We start from the raw sequence: 17692 nt of genomic DNA on the forward strand, positions 1-17692 counted from the left end.
TTGATCCAAGGTCATCTCCACGCAAAAGATCACGAACCATGATGCCAACAGCTTGCCTGAATTGCTTGGCCCGCGCTCGAGTAATCGAACCAGTAGGAATAGACAATGGGTCTCTAGCACCTCCTTCTCGATATGGCTCGATGTCCATATCAGTTTGCTAATGGAAAAGAAAAATTACCTTTAATTTTCTCACATGCGTAGACCTCCTCAAGACAGCTACTTCATGGTTGTAAGTCTGTTTTGGATCACTGCGTTCCTCTTGAACTGCCTGTTCATTAATAGGAGGTTCATCTTGAACATCCCCTTCAAGAGCACTCTAATCTATTGGAACAATCTTCACGAGCATTGTGTCTAGCTCAACTTATTTTGGTTCCACTACTCTCTTATGCTCTATTTGATGATCATTGTACATCTTTTCTTCATGGAATACTACATTCCAATTGTGGAGGAATTTTGTTATTATCATAATCTCAAAGTTTATAGCCATACTCGTAGTCACCATATTCGATAAAGATGCACCTTTGGGACTTAGCATCAAGCTTCTTCCTATCCTCTCTATAAATCAAATAATATGCAATACAACAAAAATTTTCAAATATGAATAATAATCTTTTTACCCAACCACCGCTTATGGTAGTCATCCATATAGCGCATTAGATGGAATCCTGTTGATTAGATAAATAACTGCATCAATTGTAGTAGCCCAAAGAGTAGCGGGAGACCCGCATGTAGTCTTGTGCATCTCGTGCGCTCCAAAATGGTCTTGTTCCCAAAGGTTTGATTAGAGAATCCAACTGTAACACAAATAGAAATATATTCTGTTTTTTAACTTGCTTTTCCCCTTCTTTATAATGTAAGCAAGGCATATGAAATAGACTCTTTGCAATTTTCTCCCCGCGCCGTGGGCATATGCGAAAATAAACACAATGATCAATTTCACAGTGTGCAAATCTTTTTTCTTCCATGAAACCATCAAACTTTAAGTACCATTGCCGTGGAGCTTGCTTCAAGTTATACAAGCTTTTCTTCAAGCGACATATCATGTGTTCCTTATCTTTGACCTTAAAACCTTTAGACTGTGCCATGTATAACTCTTCATCTAGGTCACCATACAAAAACACCATTTTCACATCCAACTGCTCGAGATGAAGATCCTCCATTGCAACTATAATCAACAAAACTTTGATTTGATGTCAATTTTATTACTGATAAAAATATCTTGTAGCAATCGATCCTTTTTTTTTTTGGTTGAGAGAAACCCTTTTAATCACAAATCTCGCCTTGCATATGATATTGTCATTTGCTTCATTTTTTTTTTTTTTTTTATCATGAACATCCATTTGTTTAACAAAACATTTTTATCAGTGGGCAACTCTGTTAACTCTCAAGTTTTGCTTTAAAGTAAAGGGCATTATCTTTCATAGCATGCTCCCATTGTATGTGATATGCATCTTTCTTTGCCTTATCATAAGTCTATGATTCTCTTGAATCTACATATAAGATATGGCTTAGAATAGTGTTTGCCGATGGAAAAAAAAATTACCTTTAGTTTTCTCACGTGTAGACCTCCTCAAGATAGGTACTTCATGGTCGTAAGTCTGTTCCATATCACTGCATTCCTCTTGAATTGCCTGTTCATTGATAATGGGTTCATCTCGAACATCCCCTTCGAGAGCACTCCGATCTAATGGAACTATCTTTACGGGCATTGTGTCTAGCTCAACTTATTCTGGTTCCACTGCTCTTTATGCTCTAGTTGATGATCATTGTACATCTTTTCTTCATGGAATACCACATTCCAATTGTGGATGATTTTGTTATTCTCATAATCTCAAAGCCTATAGCCATACTCATGGTCACCATAATCGATAAAGATTTACTTTTGGAACTAGTATCAATCTTCTTCCTATCTCCTCTATAAATCAAATCATATGCAATACAACAAAAAATTTCAAATATGAATAATAATTTTTTTACCCGATCATTGCTTTTACGGTAGTCCTCCATCTAGCGCTTTAGATGGATTCCCGTTGATAAGATAAATAACTGTATCAACTGTAGTAGCCCAGGCGGAGACCCACATGTAGTTTTTTGCATCTCGCGCCCCAAAATGGTCATGTTCCCAAAGGTTTAATTAGAGAATCCAACCGTAACACCAATAGAAATATATTCTGTTTTATTTTTTTTTTTTTAACTCACTTTTCCCCTTCTTTATAATGTAAGCAGTAAGCAGGGCATATGAAACAGACTCTTTGCAATTTTCTCCCTGCGCCGTAAGCACATACGTCATTTGTCGCTGTGGTCATACCCTAATGTTATGCAGTTGTATCCTTCTTCCTGCAACCATAAGTAGTCGAGAGCAGAATTCTACAAGTGTCCAAGCAGCTTCTCCTTCACTCATTTGACGCTCTTCGACCAGCATCCGATTGACATGGGATCAAAACCGACCTCTGTTTGCCACGTGGTGGCCTTGCCTTACCCCGGCCGAGGCCACATCAACCCCATGATGAACCTCTGCAAGCTCTTGGTTTCCAAGAAGCCCGACATCCTCATCACCTTCGTCATCACGGAGGAGTGGCTCGGCTTCATCGGCTCCGAACCCAAGCCGGCTAACGTCCACTTCGCCACCGTCCCCAACGTCATACCGTCAGAGCTCCATCGAGCCAAGAACTTCCCTGCCTTCGTGGAAGCCGTCTTCACGAAGCTGGAAGCTCCAGTGGAGCAGCTGCTGGACAGGCTGGAGCAGCCGGTGGCGGCTATCATAGCGGACACGTATATGCTATGGGCGGTTAGGGTTGGCAAGCAGAGGAATATCCCGGTGGCCACGCTTTGGACGATGTCGGCGTCGATGTTCTTGGTGTTACGTCATTTCGAGATGCTTCAGCAGAAGGGCCATTTTCCGGTTGACTTGTCAGGTGCGCCTTCTCATAGTGTCGGATGCAAAGGAGTTCAGTGTCTGTAGTTGTACGCGATTAATATTTGAGAAACATGGGGTGCTTCCGAGATCCCGTGTCCGCACGACTAAAACCCAACATCACAGATTGTACGAAGATGTTGAGGCGTTCGCGTTACTCAGTCTAGCGGAGATTTTTACTTGTAAGCTCAAGAAAAACCATCAGAAAAGATCAATGAAACCTGCTAAAGAACTGATAAACATATGTGCACGCCTAGTCCATTGTCGCGTATTTATAATACGCTAAAGTCCAAGGAAAAAAAACCTTTAAAGTTCAACCTCCAAGGCAAGGCTATCGTAATTAGAGAAAGGATCGCCTTTCGATGCGCAGTAGGTGGTTTGATTATACCGAGATTATATCTGTGCACATGGGTAATCTTTCTAATCGGCTATGGGCTGGGTTCGTGCACCTGGTTGTTTTGATCGATCTGTCGGCGATGATGGCCCGGGAAAGACGAAATCTCCTCACCACTTCTGGACTGGTTTCTACTGCTAAGGAACGCAGGAAGCATAGGCCGAGTGTAAGGTCATTTTTCTTGACTCTTGAATGGGAAAATAGTGATTGATTCGCCCGTTCTCTCTCTCTTTTTTGTCTGTGTGTTGGCAGAGAGGGGAGAAGAAGAAGTTGACTACATTCCAGGAGTCGCCAGGACCCGCCTCGCGGATCTACCCACGTTCTTGTTCGGAAACGATAGCCAGTTAGTGGGCGGAGTCCTGGAGTGCATCGCCCGGGCGTCCAAGGCCGACTACTTCCTCTCCACCTCCTTCTCCGAGCTCGAACCTCGGGCCTTGGACACCATCCGGTCTCAGCTCTCCGCGCCTGCCTACTGCATCGGCCCTGCCATCCCCTTCCTCGACAGCGACGGGGCCGGCGACGCTGCTTATCTCCGGTGGCTCGACGCTCAGCCCATAGGGTCGGTCCTGTACGTCTCTCTCGGGAGCTTCCTCTCGGTCTCTGAGGCTCAGATGGAGGAGATGGTGGCCGGGGTGCGGGACAGCGGCGTGCGGTTCCTGTGGGTGGCGCGCGAGGAGACGTTGCCGGTCGGGAGCGCAGGGGAGGAGGGCGCGGGCCTGGTGGTGCCCTGGTGCGAGCAGCTGAAGGTGCTGTGCCACCCTTCGGTGGGCGGGTTCTGGACCCACTGCGGGTGGAATTCCACGCTGGAAGCCATCTACGCGGGGGTCCCCATGCTGACGTGTCCCTTATTGGCGGACCAATTCCCCAACAGCAAGCAGATCGCGGAGGACTGGAGGATTGGGTTGAGGGTTAAGAAGGAAGGCAGCGGCGGCGGCGGCGGTGATGAGAATTTGGTCACCCGGCAAGAGATTGCGCAGCTCGTGAGGAAGCTGATGGATGCGGAAAGTGGCGAGGGGAGAGAGATGAGAAAGAGAGCAAGAGAGCTAAGGGAGGCATGTAGACGGGCCGCCGCGAGAGGCGGGTCGTCAGATCGGAATCTGGATGCCTTCATCGGTGATATTTCGAGGGCCGAATGAATGCATTTGAGTAATTGGTGCGGTGGGGTTAAGTCTTGAAGAGAAAAGTTTAAATAAAAGGTATCGTAATGTTCGTTGGATTTAGTCGACTCATGGGGGGCGAAAATTTCAAGCTGTGAGGTGTGGTTTTCGGTACGGTGACAAGGTTGGCATGGGGAAAATTGTCCGAAAAGTCTTAAACTATTACATTTTTACTAATTCAGCTTTAAATATTTCAATTTGATCAATTGAGTCTATTTGGTCAATTTTAATTGAAATTTGTTGACGAAGGACAAAACTCCTCGATATTCGTCCCGCCTTGTAAACATGACAGGCTCAAGAAATTCATCACTGCCACCATCGATCGATCGAAAGCTCTCCACAAGACTGCTCTTCTCATCCGCTTTATCGCTGTCCTCCACTCTATAGATGTGGCATATGATCTTTTTGTGCCATGATGAGATGTACTCCTTATATTGCAAAACTCATTTGAAGTGTTCAAAAATGATATTCCAATACATTGGGAAGGCCTTTGTAAGCATTGGTTGAGCTAGGCCATTTCTAGGTAAGGTCCTTTCTAGTGGGCGGTTCTAGGTTCCTTACAAGTTTCTCCTAGAGTCTGGAATCTACCCCTAGGTATAGGTTTTCGGAACGTGGAACCTACCTATTGGAATCAAGAACCTGGGGTTGGTTCTAGATTCCAATATGTTTTTTTTTCTTTTTTCTTCAGTTTCATCTTTAGTTAAAAAAAGGGAAAATGAATGCAATAATAATAAACAAGCTTGTCATTTATCAAAGAGAATACAAAATGAACAAAACTATCGATATGGGAAAAAAAAAAAAAATTCTTGGCAACGTATGCACTCATGGTAGGGGATGACTCTTCTTCATTTTCATCGTCAAACAATTCCAATTCCGTGATCGAAGTCATCTCTTCACATCTCTTCACCTTCATTGACTTGTTATCTTGATATATTAACTTCACACTAAACAACAATAATAGAATATAATTAGAAATTTCAAAATAAATATCAAACATTTATAAAATGGCAAACCAACTACTACTCGTGCATTTGAATTTGGAATGATATGTCAAACATTAATAAGAAGGTACAATGGTTTAAAGCCTTGAACTAAGCAAGATGCAAGAGCAATCCGTGTGCCATTAAGGATGGATTTTTCTTCTTCTACTTTTTTCTATGTACTTGTTCATCTAAATTAACATAAAAAGAAAGGCACAAAAGGCACCATCTAGCATTGTTAGATTTGAAAACATTTATGCCCAAATTGAGGACCCTAGTGAAAAACAAGTGATTGCGATCATGGTACAGTAATAGTCAAGTGCAAAATCATCAAACTCTCCATCCCAACACTTGGGGCTATCTCTCCTGCTTTTCCACTATAAATAGCACCCGCCCATTGTCACTTCCACTTCATGCAAAGCCTTCAACATCCACAAGCAAACTTCTCCCAAGAAAAAATATCTTCACCTTTCCTCTAAACCTAGTTCTTTTTAAGTTGATTTTGTGATAATGGCGAAAAATGTAGCTTAGTCTCCCCACCCCCATTTCTAGGTAAGGTCCTTTCTAGTGGGCGGTTCTAGGTTCCTTACAAGTTTCTCCTAGAGTTTGGAATCTACCCCTAGGTATAGGTTTTTGGAACGTGGAACCTACCTATTGGAATCAAGAACCTGGGGTTGGTTCTAGATTCCAATATGTTTTTTTTTTCTTTTTTCTTCAGTTTCATTTTTAGTTAAAAAAAGGAAAATGAATGCAATAATAATAAACAAGCTTGTCATTTATCAAAGAGAATACAAAATGAACAAAACTATCAATATAGGAAAAAAAAAAATTCTTGGCAACGTATGCACTCATGGTAGGGGATGAATCTTCTTCATTTTCATCGTCAAACAATTCCAATTCCGTGATCGGAGTCATCTCTTCACATCTCTTCACCTTCATTGACTTGTTATCTTAATATATTAACTTCACACTAAACAACAATAATAGAATATAATTAGAAATTTCAAAATAAATATCAAACATTTATAAAATGGCAAACCAACTACTACTCGTGTATTTGAATTTGGAATGATATGTCAAACATTAATAAGAAGGTACAATGGTTTAAAGCCTTGAACTAAGCAAGATGCAAGAGCAATCCCTGTGCCATTAAGGATGGATTTTTCTTCTTCTACTTTTTTCTATGTACTTGTTCATCTAAATTAACATAAAAAGAAAGGCACAAAAAGGCACCATCTAGCATTGTTAGATTTGAAAACATTTATGCCCAAATTGAGGACCCTAGTGAAAAACAAGTGATTGCGATCATGGTACAGTAATAGTCAAGTGCAAAATCATCAAACTCTCCATCCCAACACTTGGGGCTATCTCTCCTGCTTTTCCACTATAAATAGCACCCGCCCATTGTCACTTCCACTTCATGCAAAGCCTTCAACATCCACAAGCAAACTTCTCCCAAGAAAAAATATCTTCACCTTTCCTCTAAACCTAGTTCTTTTTAAGTTGATTTTGTGATAATGGCGAAAAATGTAGCTTAGTCTCCCAAATCCTACAATCACAACTTGAGATTTGAATTATCTTACCTTTCAGAGCCGCAACTAATCAATTATGGGTTGATTAGACACCCAAGTAAATGTGGGAGTACACTTTACTTCTACGAAGTAGAAATTCACGAATTCGGGGACTTGGTTACCATGCAGTCTTTATCCATTTTATCCTATACTGTTAACATATGAGGGATGATCATATAAGTGCGCAATCAGAAAAATAAAACCCGATAATCAAAGTACTAAATAGATTACAGAAAATTTAAGGAACCTATATTCACTAAGCCAAAGTGAAGCATGTCAATACCCATCACCACTGGGTTTTCTGAGTGCCAGCATTTAGTGTGATATAAAGAGGGCCCGACGAGAGTGACGACTAGCAATGATCAACGGAACTATTGGGCGTGCGATGAGGTGCCAAAGCTTCATTGAGAAAATCGGCGGGTGTCACGGCTAGATGATGGGCGTAGGAACTTACCGTGGTGCTATAGAAGGGATCACCGGGCATCCCTCAAACTTTAAAGGAAAATCCCCAAGTGCAGCCTCGGCGTGAAGGCCAAGTGTGATTACGGCACCACGACGTGGAGATCAAGAGTTAGCAATGGTGCGCTTGGACTTTCTCTGTTTGACCGATGTTCTGCCCTTTCTTCTATGTTGATGGAGGCGTAATGAATTGGAGGGGATAATAGTGGAAGGATGGTGATAATGATCATTAGAAAGATGATAGGAGGTGTCAATATTCTGAGGACTCCCTCGGACGTGAGATGACCTTTTTGCATGAACGCACTTGACACTGGGAAGACCGAAGGATCAACGCGACATTACCTTCAGGAAGTCCTCCCTTCCTCTCCTTCGTGCATTCACTCATTTTGCGATTCTCTGCCCTTTTCCTCTCTCCTTTTCCACAGGAGTTTAATCTGGACAAGAAACAAAACACAATAAATAAATAAATTTGAATAGCGAAATCGAATTTCACACAATCAAACTAAAACTTAAAAAAAATGCTTGACTTTATGCTTGTCGTCACTATGAATGCGGGACGTCGAGAGGACTGCCAACACCATAGTCCAATCGAAGAATTCTCGAGATAGTGGACATGAGATGTTTGAGGGTGTGTTCATCCTCTTTTTCTCCTTTTCTTCACCTTCTGTGGAATGCTCTCTTTATAGTGAAAACTTCCGCTTACCTTTAGAAAGTTCGAACCTACGCTTCTCTGATTGTGGGGATTGCCGAATTTCAGCCTCGATTTGCCACCGCGAATTAGCACTTCGATTCTTCTCACTCATATTACCAGAAGTGCATCCAAGTTCATTCTTGATTTCGCGAACAGCTCACCCGATGAGTATAATTCCTTGATTCTTTCTCTTCGAGTTATCAATCTGACATTGTCCATTACTCTCACAGATCCTTATTCCCTCTGGATTTTGGATTTGGTTTCCATTTTGCCTTCCTATTCACTTGATTTCTTGATCCTTGGCTGGAAATTTGGCTCCACATTTACCAAGATTGAATATTTGTCAAAGCAAGAATAGCTAGTCAAAATTCCCACCTTTCATGCATGATCAATCAAATTGATCTTCTCTTATTTTCATTTTATTTGCTTCCTACGCTGACCAGCTGCTTCAATTTCCTATCATTCATAGAAATAATCCCACCAATTCCTCCACTTAGTTGATTGAAATTTATTGGAGAGAAGATTTTTGCGATTGATTCGTTGCCTCCTTGTGGAAATTGTGACCCCTAGGCATCCAACCGATTTCCTTCCGAATTTCCTATCTTTCTTCGCGTGTGCAATTTATCAGTCCCCTTCCTCATATCATGGGCGAGATTCATGGTCCCTCATTAGGCTGAATAGTTTTGTGAGGATTTTTGCTAATCCATATAACATCAACCGAAGGTATTCCCTTGTAAGCATGATGATGTTAACTCAAATGAAAATGATTGGATGTGGACATAAATAAATGCCATCTAAAATTATGCGATGCCAATTTTGCTTAGGGGTGGGGTTGATCTCTAAATTTTGATGCATTAAATGACCATATGTGAGGCTAAAATTTAGGTGGCAACAACCTTCAAAATATTCTCTAGAGTTTCTAAGCAAACGGTTACAATCCTTGGATCAGGGCACACAAGCATGACACTCCCACGTCTCAGAAATCAACCAAATAAAGCAGCTAAAACGTAAATCTAATAGTGAAGAGTAGGAACGACATGATGGCGTAGAGATTGGACCTACGATCGAGGCGGTGGTGAAGGAGACGAGTTTCTTCGAGGTCAAGGGTGGCGAGTGGCATTGAGGGGGGTGAGTGGCGTCGAGGGTGTCGAGGGTAGTGAGCAGCGTCGACGGGGATGAGCGGTGTCAAGGGCGTTGAACGGTGTTGGGGGCTGAGCGGCATTGAGGGCGTCAAGGGGGCCGAGGGGCGTCAAGGGGGTTGAGAGGCATTGAGGGGGTGTCGAGGGGCGTCGAGGGGCGCAACCAACGTTGAGGGCGGCGAGTGGCGTCAAGTCATTGTCGGAAATTTCAGAGTGATAGAAAAGGGAGTCGGGGACACTGGACAGGGAGAAGAGGGTGAAAGAAAAACTCTGAAATAGAAAAGGGAGTCGGGGACGGGGAGAAGAGGGAGAAGAAGAAACAAATTGAAAATTAGACTTTTTACTTTTTAGGGGGAGATTCTAGTTTAAAAAAAAAAAATAGAACCGGGAACCGGAACCTCCCTCCTTGAAACCAGGAACCGTGCTCACCCTTAGTCCTTTCCCTATCAATGGTCTCTTCCTTGGTTTCAAAGCCCAAACCTTTTAAGGAATCTACTTATCATCTTGCTTTATACTTTACTTTTGACCAACCGGTAGATGCATGTTTTAAATAGTTTATGTTAAACATTTCAACCTTTTTTTTAAGAGTTAATGAAATTCACAGATATAAATAGCCTAAGTATTTGTTTGGATTAACTTTTTGCTTTTTATCACTTGACAATTCACTTTCATTAATTGCTAAAACCCTCGAATCATTGCAAACCCTCATATACAAATAGTTAACATCATCCATGATCATATAAAACTATACACATATGGGCGATATCACTCATGTAGAATATTTTTTACACAAGCAATTATGAAATGAAAACTCTCATCTACTAATGAAATGTTTTCATTTACTGACGTTAAAAATTAGATATGTGCGTTACCATTTAAACCATCATTCATCATGCCCTTCAAGTATATATTGTCGCGTATAAATAAATAGCATATTTCTCACTTAAATTGCTTATATCTACTGGCATATAACAATCTTGTTATTACTCTCTCATAACAGTTTTGCCAAGTGCAAGAATACTTGCATTTTTTCATTGTCACATGTTTTCTTGATTCAAATTAGGGGTAAGCAGTTTTAGGTTCTGTCCAAGTTTTATTTGGAACTTACTCTTTGAAACAGGTTTCCTAATTTTTGGAATCTAGAACCAACCTATCATAGGTTTTGGGGTTTACTCATATTTCACCTATACTTTTAATTAAATGATCACAGTGAATCATCACCTCTAATGACCACAATTTGCTACAATTTCGTTAGCACTACTCATATTTAGACATGCAGAGATTACGAAATATTACTGAAGTAAAATTTTTAGTTATAGATATCATCAGAAAATAGAAACTTAGACTAGTAATTTCAAATTACACACTCGTCATTGGACACTATGGAATATCGCAAAATTGTGTGAAGACGTAGGACAAGAAAAACACAAACACTTATTCTAGGTTGGGAACTTGAAACTTGCTTGTCGAAATAGGTTTTCCAATTTCCAAAACCTGAAACTTACCCAACATATTCTAGAACCTCGAATTTGTTTGATTATTAGGTTTTCAATTTTACTCACGAATCATGTTCATCCCTAGTTCAAATGACAAACGTTTGACGTTGTAATGATGATAGATGTACAGAGTGGAAAGAAGCTGGTGGAGATATTTGGGGCGAAGCTTGAGAGAAGGAAGCGAAAACAAAATGAGAGGACTGATTTGATGGATGAACTAATGCAAATCGAAGACGAGAATGGGAACAAGTTGAGTGATGATGAAGTGGCTGATACTATTCTGATGCTTGGTTTCAGAGCCCAGCCCTTTAATATTCCTGGGACAGCATACCGTTATGCCCTACAGGTATATATTCCCACATATATATAAAAATCTTGTTATTACTTTCTCGTAACAGTTCCGCCGAGTGCAGGACTACTTGCTTTTTTCCATTATTACATGTTTTTCTTTGTTCAAATGAAAACGTTTGATGTTGTAAGGATGACGGTTGTCCAGTGTAGGAAGAAGCTGGTGGAGATATTTAGGGCAGAGCTTGAGAGGAGGAAGCGAAAGCAGCATGAGTGGAGTGATCTGATGGATGAAGTGATGCAGATCGAAAATGAGAATGAGAACAAGTTGAGCGATGATGGGGTAGTTGATAACATTGTGAGCCTCATCATGGGAAGCTTTGAATCCATCTCAAGTGCATGCACTTGGGCCTTTTATTATCTTGCCTTGCACCCAGATGTTCTTCGTAAACTCAGGGCAAATTGATCGATTACCTAATTGGATTCTCTTTTTAAATCATTCTGGGGCTTAAAAGATCTGCAATTGAACGTGCATAACATGGCTCTATAGTTGCCTCCATTCGTTATGTGAATTTTTCTGCAGGAGGAAAACCTGGCTTTTACCAAGAACAAGATTGGAGAGCTCATAGCAAGTGAAGATGTTACAAAGATGAAGGACACGAGCAAGGTCCATTCATTGTCCCCCTTTATCTTTAACCTGCATGGTCACCTCAAGATTCCCCTCTCATCATCACAAAACTGTCCAACTTGAATTAATTCGTCTATTTTTCTTAAGGTGTTAGAAGAAACACTCAGACTGGCCAATGTGTCAGCTTTTGTGTTTCGATCCGGCGATCCGGACGTCGAATATCAAGGTATTAAAAACAAATTCAACGGGGAGTTCTGTTGATATCAAAGTTCGTTCTTGATAGTCATTTTCTAATTATAAGGAAAGGCTTCCAGGTTATGCCATTCCGAAAGGATGGAAAGTTATTGTGTGGCTTCGATACGGTTCTACAGATTCAAGAAATTTCGAAGATCCATTATGCTTTAACCCAGATCGATGGAATGTGCGTTGATATTATTTCACCCATTGACTGACTATTTTGAATCATTCATCGCAATGTTTGTCCTAATAACTTACCAATTACATGTATAGAAACCGGCAAGAGTGGGAGCCTTCCAAGTCTTTGGCGGGGGATCAAGAATATGCGCCGCGAACATGCTCGCCAGTATGCAAATTGCTCTTTTCCTGCATCATTTATGTGTAGGATACAAGTAATTACCTAATGCTTTCATTACATCCAGGCAAAAAGAATTTTCTTGCTTTATTTTGTATTCAATCGGTTGTGTTCTTAAGGTCATGTGATAATTTTGTTGGTGGGAACTGAAAAATCCAGATGTGAAAACTACTTATCTACCATATCCAAAGCCCGCAGATGGAGTGAAGATTGTACTCAGCAGAATGTAGTCAGACTCTTGTTTATTTTGCACGCTTTAAATTGGCTTGCTTATGCTGTAAATCTTCCAATGCGACCTTATCTTTATGTGTCATTTGGTCAAAAATTAATGTACGAAATAATATGAATCGTCATGTCCGAATTCAAGAAATGAAAAGCGAAATCCGGCAAAGCTGTGTTTGTGTTTGTAGCAACGGTTGATGATGAGTTGCTACAACACATCCAGGATGCGACGATAACCCATGGAAGCTGGGGACGCTCTGAACTCTCTCTTCAAAATGGCAAACGGCGCAAAGCTCCAGAAGCTGGAGAATGCTGGAGAATGACCTTCTATCTGTTACTCAACCCGATCTGTCCATGACTCAACATTTTACAAATGTCAAAAATCTTTGTGGTGAAATTACGAAGTTAGATCATCAAAATCCTATTCACATAAACAAGGATGAAGAGAATCATCATTCATGGCCTAAGACCAGAATGTACTGGTCATGTCCGCAGTCTCTGTAAAAGACATACAAGCAATCTTTCTATAGCAGAAAAGGTTTGAAAGATAAAGGTCAGGCAAGCTTGAGATGGAAGACTAGAGAAAGCTCATCCCATAAAGCGACCGATCTAAGTTCCAATCCAGGAGAAGTTTCCAACGCCGATGAGTTTAAAGTAGTTGACAGGAATCGCATGCTAATTCTAAAAAATAACACAAACAAACAATCCACAAAGGCAAAATGTAAGAATAAAATAAGAAAATCGAAAAAACACACCATAAAAAATTTGTTATCAAAATTCACCCAAAGTTTGGTTATGTCTTCATACAAAAATACCCTTTGAATTCACTAAATTTTGAAGAAAATAGGAATATAATGATAATTTTCTCTCAAGATTAGAGTTTAAAGAGATTGAGAACATTTACAAAAAAAAAAAAAAAAAAAAAAAAAAAAACAGAAAAGACAATAAAAAAGCCCTTAATAAAATATATGTCTTCACCCAACAATAATCTCCCACTTGAAAATAAATACACCCAATGCTTCAGGCAATTTTGCATTCATCTACTCCAAAAGCTAGCACTTGGTGTTTGGGGAGAACCGGGTACAAAAATTCACTACGGCCAAATGCAATCCAGGATCAATTTCTCCCCCGAAGCTAAATCAACTAAAAATTTCTTAACCCCCAGCAACAACCAGCAATGTATAGCCTCACAAAATGCAAATATAACGCCAAAATGATAAGTAGACAAAGCAAATAACGACAACAAGGATTTAATGTGGAAAACCCGATGTGGGAAAAACCACGGACCGCCCAAAAAACATCCACTAATCACCAAGAATAGCAGGATACACGAAGTATTCTTTTCTAGTCACACACTAGAGGCTCAACATCAACATTACAATCATCTTCTTCTCACCACATAGGTAGACAAACAAGTTTGGAGTAAGAAAACCTTAACCGCAATTGGAGAATTTGGAGACGGTTCTCGACGAACAAAAACCATCAACTCGTAGCCCTCGGTCTCACGAACAACATACTGAAATTTGAGCCGATTCCGTCAATATTTGGCATTCGAATCAAAGTCGCAAAGTTGCAGCCCTCTTCCTTTCTTCTCTTCTCCCTTGTGCAGTTTTTGTTTTCTCTCTCTCCTCTCATCACTTTTCGAGCGCACCCCCACATACGACAACTCCACTTCCTTTTGTTTTGTTTTGTTTTCTCTCTTTTTTTTTTCTTTCTTTTATTTAATGCTGGCTGGGCCCCACATGAAGTTGGACCCATCCAACAAATCTCCCCCTCCACCTCATGTGGGAAGATTCGTCATGCCCGCTTTTCTTCTACAAGCATCAAGCTTCATCATGGACAAGGCCTTGGTCATCATGTTGGACTTATTGTTGTCGGTATGAACTTTCTCAAGTAGGAAGAGCTTCTCTTCTAGCTTTTCTCGGATCCAATGATACTTCACATCAACATGCTTCGATCTTGAATGAAACACCGGATTCTTGCTAAGATAGATGACACTCATGCTATCGCAATATAGAACAAACTTCTCTTGCTTCAAGCCCACCTCTTGTAGGAATTTTTGCATCCACAAAAGTTCTTTACCTCCTTCAGTAATAGCAATATACTTTGCTTCTGTTGTAGACAAATGGGTACATTTTTGCAATCTCGATTGCCATGAAACAGCTCTCCCTGCAAAGATTATTATAAAACCTGATGTGGATTTTCGGGAATCAACATCACCGGCATAGTCCGCATCCGAGTAACCACTCAACTCAGGCTTCGTATTTCCATAACACAAGCAAAGTGTAGAAGTACCTCTAAGATATCTCAGAATCCATTTAACAGCAATCCAATGCTCCTTACCTGGATTAGAGAGAAATCTACTCACAACACCAACTACATGAGCAATATCGGGTCTTGTACAAACCATGGCGTACATCAAACTACCCACGGCCGATGCATAAGGAATTTTCATCATCTCAACCTTTTCTTTCTCACTTGAAGGACACTCATTACTACTCAACTTGAAATGGCCTGCAAGTGGAGTACTCACCGGTTTACATATGCTCATGTTGAATTTTTCAAGCACATTCTCAATATACTTCTCTTGAGATAACCACAATTTATTATTATTCCTATCACGAGTAATTCTCATGCCTAAGATTTGCTTAGCTGGGCCTAGGTCTTTCATTGCAAAAGCTTTACTCAACTCAATTTTCAAGCTCTTAATTTTCCTGGCATCATGCCTAACAGTCAACATATCATCAACATAAAGTAGGAGAATAAGAAAATCATTATCTAAGAATCTTTTCATAAAGACACAAGAATCGAAGTTTTTCTTACCATATCCTTGTTCTTCCATGAATGATTCAAACTTCATATACCATTACCTTGGTGCTTGCTTGAGACCATATAAGTTTTTCCTCAATCTACATAAAAGGTGCTCATTACCTTTAACTTCAAAACCCTCCGGTTGCTCCATAAATATCTCTTCTTCTAGGTCTCCATGAAGAAAAGCCGCCTTTACATCAAGTTGTTCAATTTCTAAATTCAAACTAGCGGCCAACCCAAGAACAACTCAAATAGAAGACATCTTTACAACCGGTGAAAAAATCTCTTCAAAGTCTATGCCATTCTTTTGATGAAAGCCTTTCACAACGAGTCTAGCCTTGTATCGTGGTTGCAAACTATTTTCTTCCGTCTTCAACTTGTACACTCACTTATTTGTGAGTGTTCTCTTACCCTGAGGCAACTTCACCAATTCAAATGTGTGGTTCTCATGCAAGGATTTAAGCTCCTCTTACATGGCTTCATGCCACTCATTCTTTCGTTCAGATGATATAGCCTCTTCATAAGTTTCTGGCTCCCCTGCATCAGTGAGTAACATATACTCATGTGGCAAATATTTTTTAGAAGGCCTATGTTCTCTTTCAGATCTTTTAACTTGAGGTATGAAAAATTGCTCTTACTCAACTATTTCACTTATCTCAGCTGAAGAGTCAACATTATGTGAGGATTCACCATTTTCATGATTTCCATGCACTTCTCCCCCATGATTTCTATTAATATTAGAAGGATTTGGGCTGAAGCTAACTGAACGTTGAGCTATATTCTTTGGTCTCTCGGCCTTGTCAATGTATTCAATAGTTTGCTACTCACAAAACACCACATCTCGACTTCTAATGACTTTCTTTGCAACTGAATCCCATAACCTGTAACCAAAGTCTTCATGTCCATAACCTAAGAATATACACTGTTTAGACTTGTCATCAAGCTTGGATCTTTCATCTCTTGGAACATGCACAAATGCTTGACAACCAAACACTTTTAGATGGTGAAACATCTTTGCCACTCCAAACTCTTTGTGGAACATCCCTTTTAAGATGAACCAATGGAGAAAGATTTATCAAGTCTACTGTTGTTCTCATTGCTTCACCCCAAAATGACTTAGGCAACTTCGCATGAGAAAGCATACACCGAATCCGATCATTAATTGTTCGGTTCATTCTCTCTGCCACTCCATTATGCTGTGGTGTTTTTGGAACAGTCTTCTCAAGCTTGATACCATAATCCCTGCAATAGTGTTCAAATGGGCCTCTATATTCACCACCGTTGTCAACCCGAATACATTTAAGCTTCTTCCCGATTTCTCTCTCTACATTGACATGGAATTGCTTGAAAGCTGCAAGTACTCGATCTTTAGATTTCAAAGTAATAGCCCACACTTTTCTAGAACAGTCATCAATAAATGTCACAAAGTATAATGTACCTCTAAGAGTTCTAGCATCCATGCAACAAACATCAGTGTGAACAAAATCAAGTACATTTAATTTCGTTTGTGGAGAGGAACTATGAAATGAGAATCTATGTTGCTTACCTATAAGACAATGAGTGCATTCATTTAGATTTTTCTCTTTAAAGGTAAAATGTTCTTTCTAGCAAGAGTTTCAAGTCCTTTCTTGCTAAGATGACCCAACCTCATATGCCATAAATCAACTAAGGAATCCTCCACTGCATTTACCTCTTCTTTAATCAAGTTAGCTTGCATGGTGTAGAGAGAGTCTGTCTTCTTACCCTTTGCCACTACCATGGAACCTTTAGTCAACTTCCATTTGCCATCAAAGAAGGAATTACAATAACCATCATCATTTAAGGCACTTGTAGAGATCAAGTGAAGTCGAATATCCGGAACATATCTCACATTTTTCAAAAGCAAATTACATCCGACATCAGTTTCCAAATAAACATCTCCCATGCCAATAACCTTGGAAACATCACTATTTCCCATCCTAATGCAACCAAAGTCATCGCCGCTATAAGAAGCAAAATAATCACACCGTGAGGTGACATGAAAAGAAGCCGTGGAATCAACAACACACGTAGAGTCTTGGCATGTAAAATTCACATATTCGTCATCACATACAAACACAATATCGCCATCGGATGCAACCGCCGTTGTAGCTTGTTTCTCTTCTTTCTTTTGATCTCCATTTCTATCATGGAATCTATCTCTCTTTGGCAACCAACACTCTTTTGCATAATGTCCCATTTTGCCGCAATTATAACACTTGACACTCCTCTTCGGTCTTGATTTTGACCTTCCTCTTGACTTGCCTCGGGTATCATTTCTTTGAAACCTTCTTGATTGACTTCTCGCGCTGTTTTCTATAACAAGAGCATC

General features: G+C 40.3%; 2 protein-coding genes across 2 annotated transcripts; both read left to right on the forward strand.

Moving 5' to 3' along the window:
- The first annotated feature begins 2332 nt into the window (after positions 1-2332).
- Positions 2333-4589, forward strand: LOC104418926 (UDP-glycosyltransferase 87A1). The gene is made up of 2 exons (XM_010030407.3): positions 2333-2915; positions 3561-4589. The coding sequence occupies exons 1-2, from the start codon at positions 2432-2434 to the stop codon at positions 4442-4444; spliced, it is 1368 nt and encodes a 455-aa protein (XP_010028709.2). The 5' UTR covers positions 2333-2431; the 3' UTR covers positions 4445-4589.
- A 6324-nt stretch (positions 4590-10913) lies between these two features.
- On the forward strand, positions 10914-12539 carry LOC104434317 (abscisic acid 8'-hydroxylase 3). The gene is made up of 7 exons (XM_039306130.1): positions 10914-11147; positions 11298-11546; positions 11673-11756; positions 11865-11943; positions 12032-12138; positions 12228-12346; positions 12449-12539. The coding sequence occupies exons 1-7, from the start codon at positions 10914-10916 to the stop codon at positions 12537-12539; spliced, it is 963 nt and encodes a 320-aa protein (XP_039162064.1).
- Positions 12540-17692: the final 5153 nt, after the last annotated feature.

This window comes from Eucalyptus grandis, chromosome 2 (assembly GCF_016545825.1).
Source record: "Eucalyptus grandis isolate ANBG69807.140 chromosome 2, ASM1654582v1, whole genome shotgun sequence".
In the NCBI taxonomy this organism is placed as follows: Eukaryota; Viridiplantae; Streptophyta; class Magnoliopsida; order Myrtales; family Myrtaceae; genus Eucalyptus; species Eucalyptus grandis.

What these genes read in the sequence shown, in the direction of transcription:
- LOC104418926 (XM_010030407.3), top strand. Translation starts at nt 2,432, where the DNA reads ATGGGATCAAAACCGACCTCTGTTTGCCACGTGGTGGCCTTGCCTTAC. An exon ending in TTTTCCGGTTGACTTGTCAG is followed by an intron (nt 2,916 to 3,560) that starts GTGCGCCTTCTC and finishes GTGTGTTGGCAG; the next exon opens with AGAGGGGAGAAGAAGAAGTT.
- LOC104434317 (XM_039306130.1), top strand. Translation starts at nt 10,914, where the DNA reads ATGATGATAGATGTACAGAGTGGAAAGAAGCTGGTGGAGATATTTGGG. An exon ending in ATGTTCTTCGTAAACTCAGG is followed by an intron (nt 11,547 to 11,672) that starts GCAAATTGATCG and finishes ATTTTTCTGCAG; the next exon opens with GAGGAAAACCTGGCTTTTAC. An exon ending in CATTTATGTGTAGGATACAA is followed by an intron (nt 12,347 to 12,448) that starts GTAATTACCTAA and finishes ATAATTTTGTTG; the next exon opens with GTGGGAACTGAAAAATCCAG.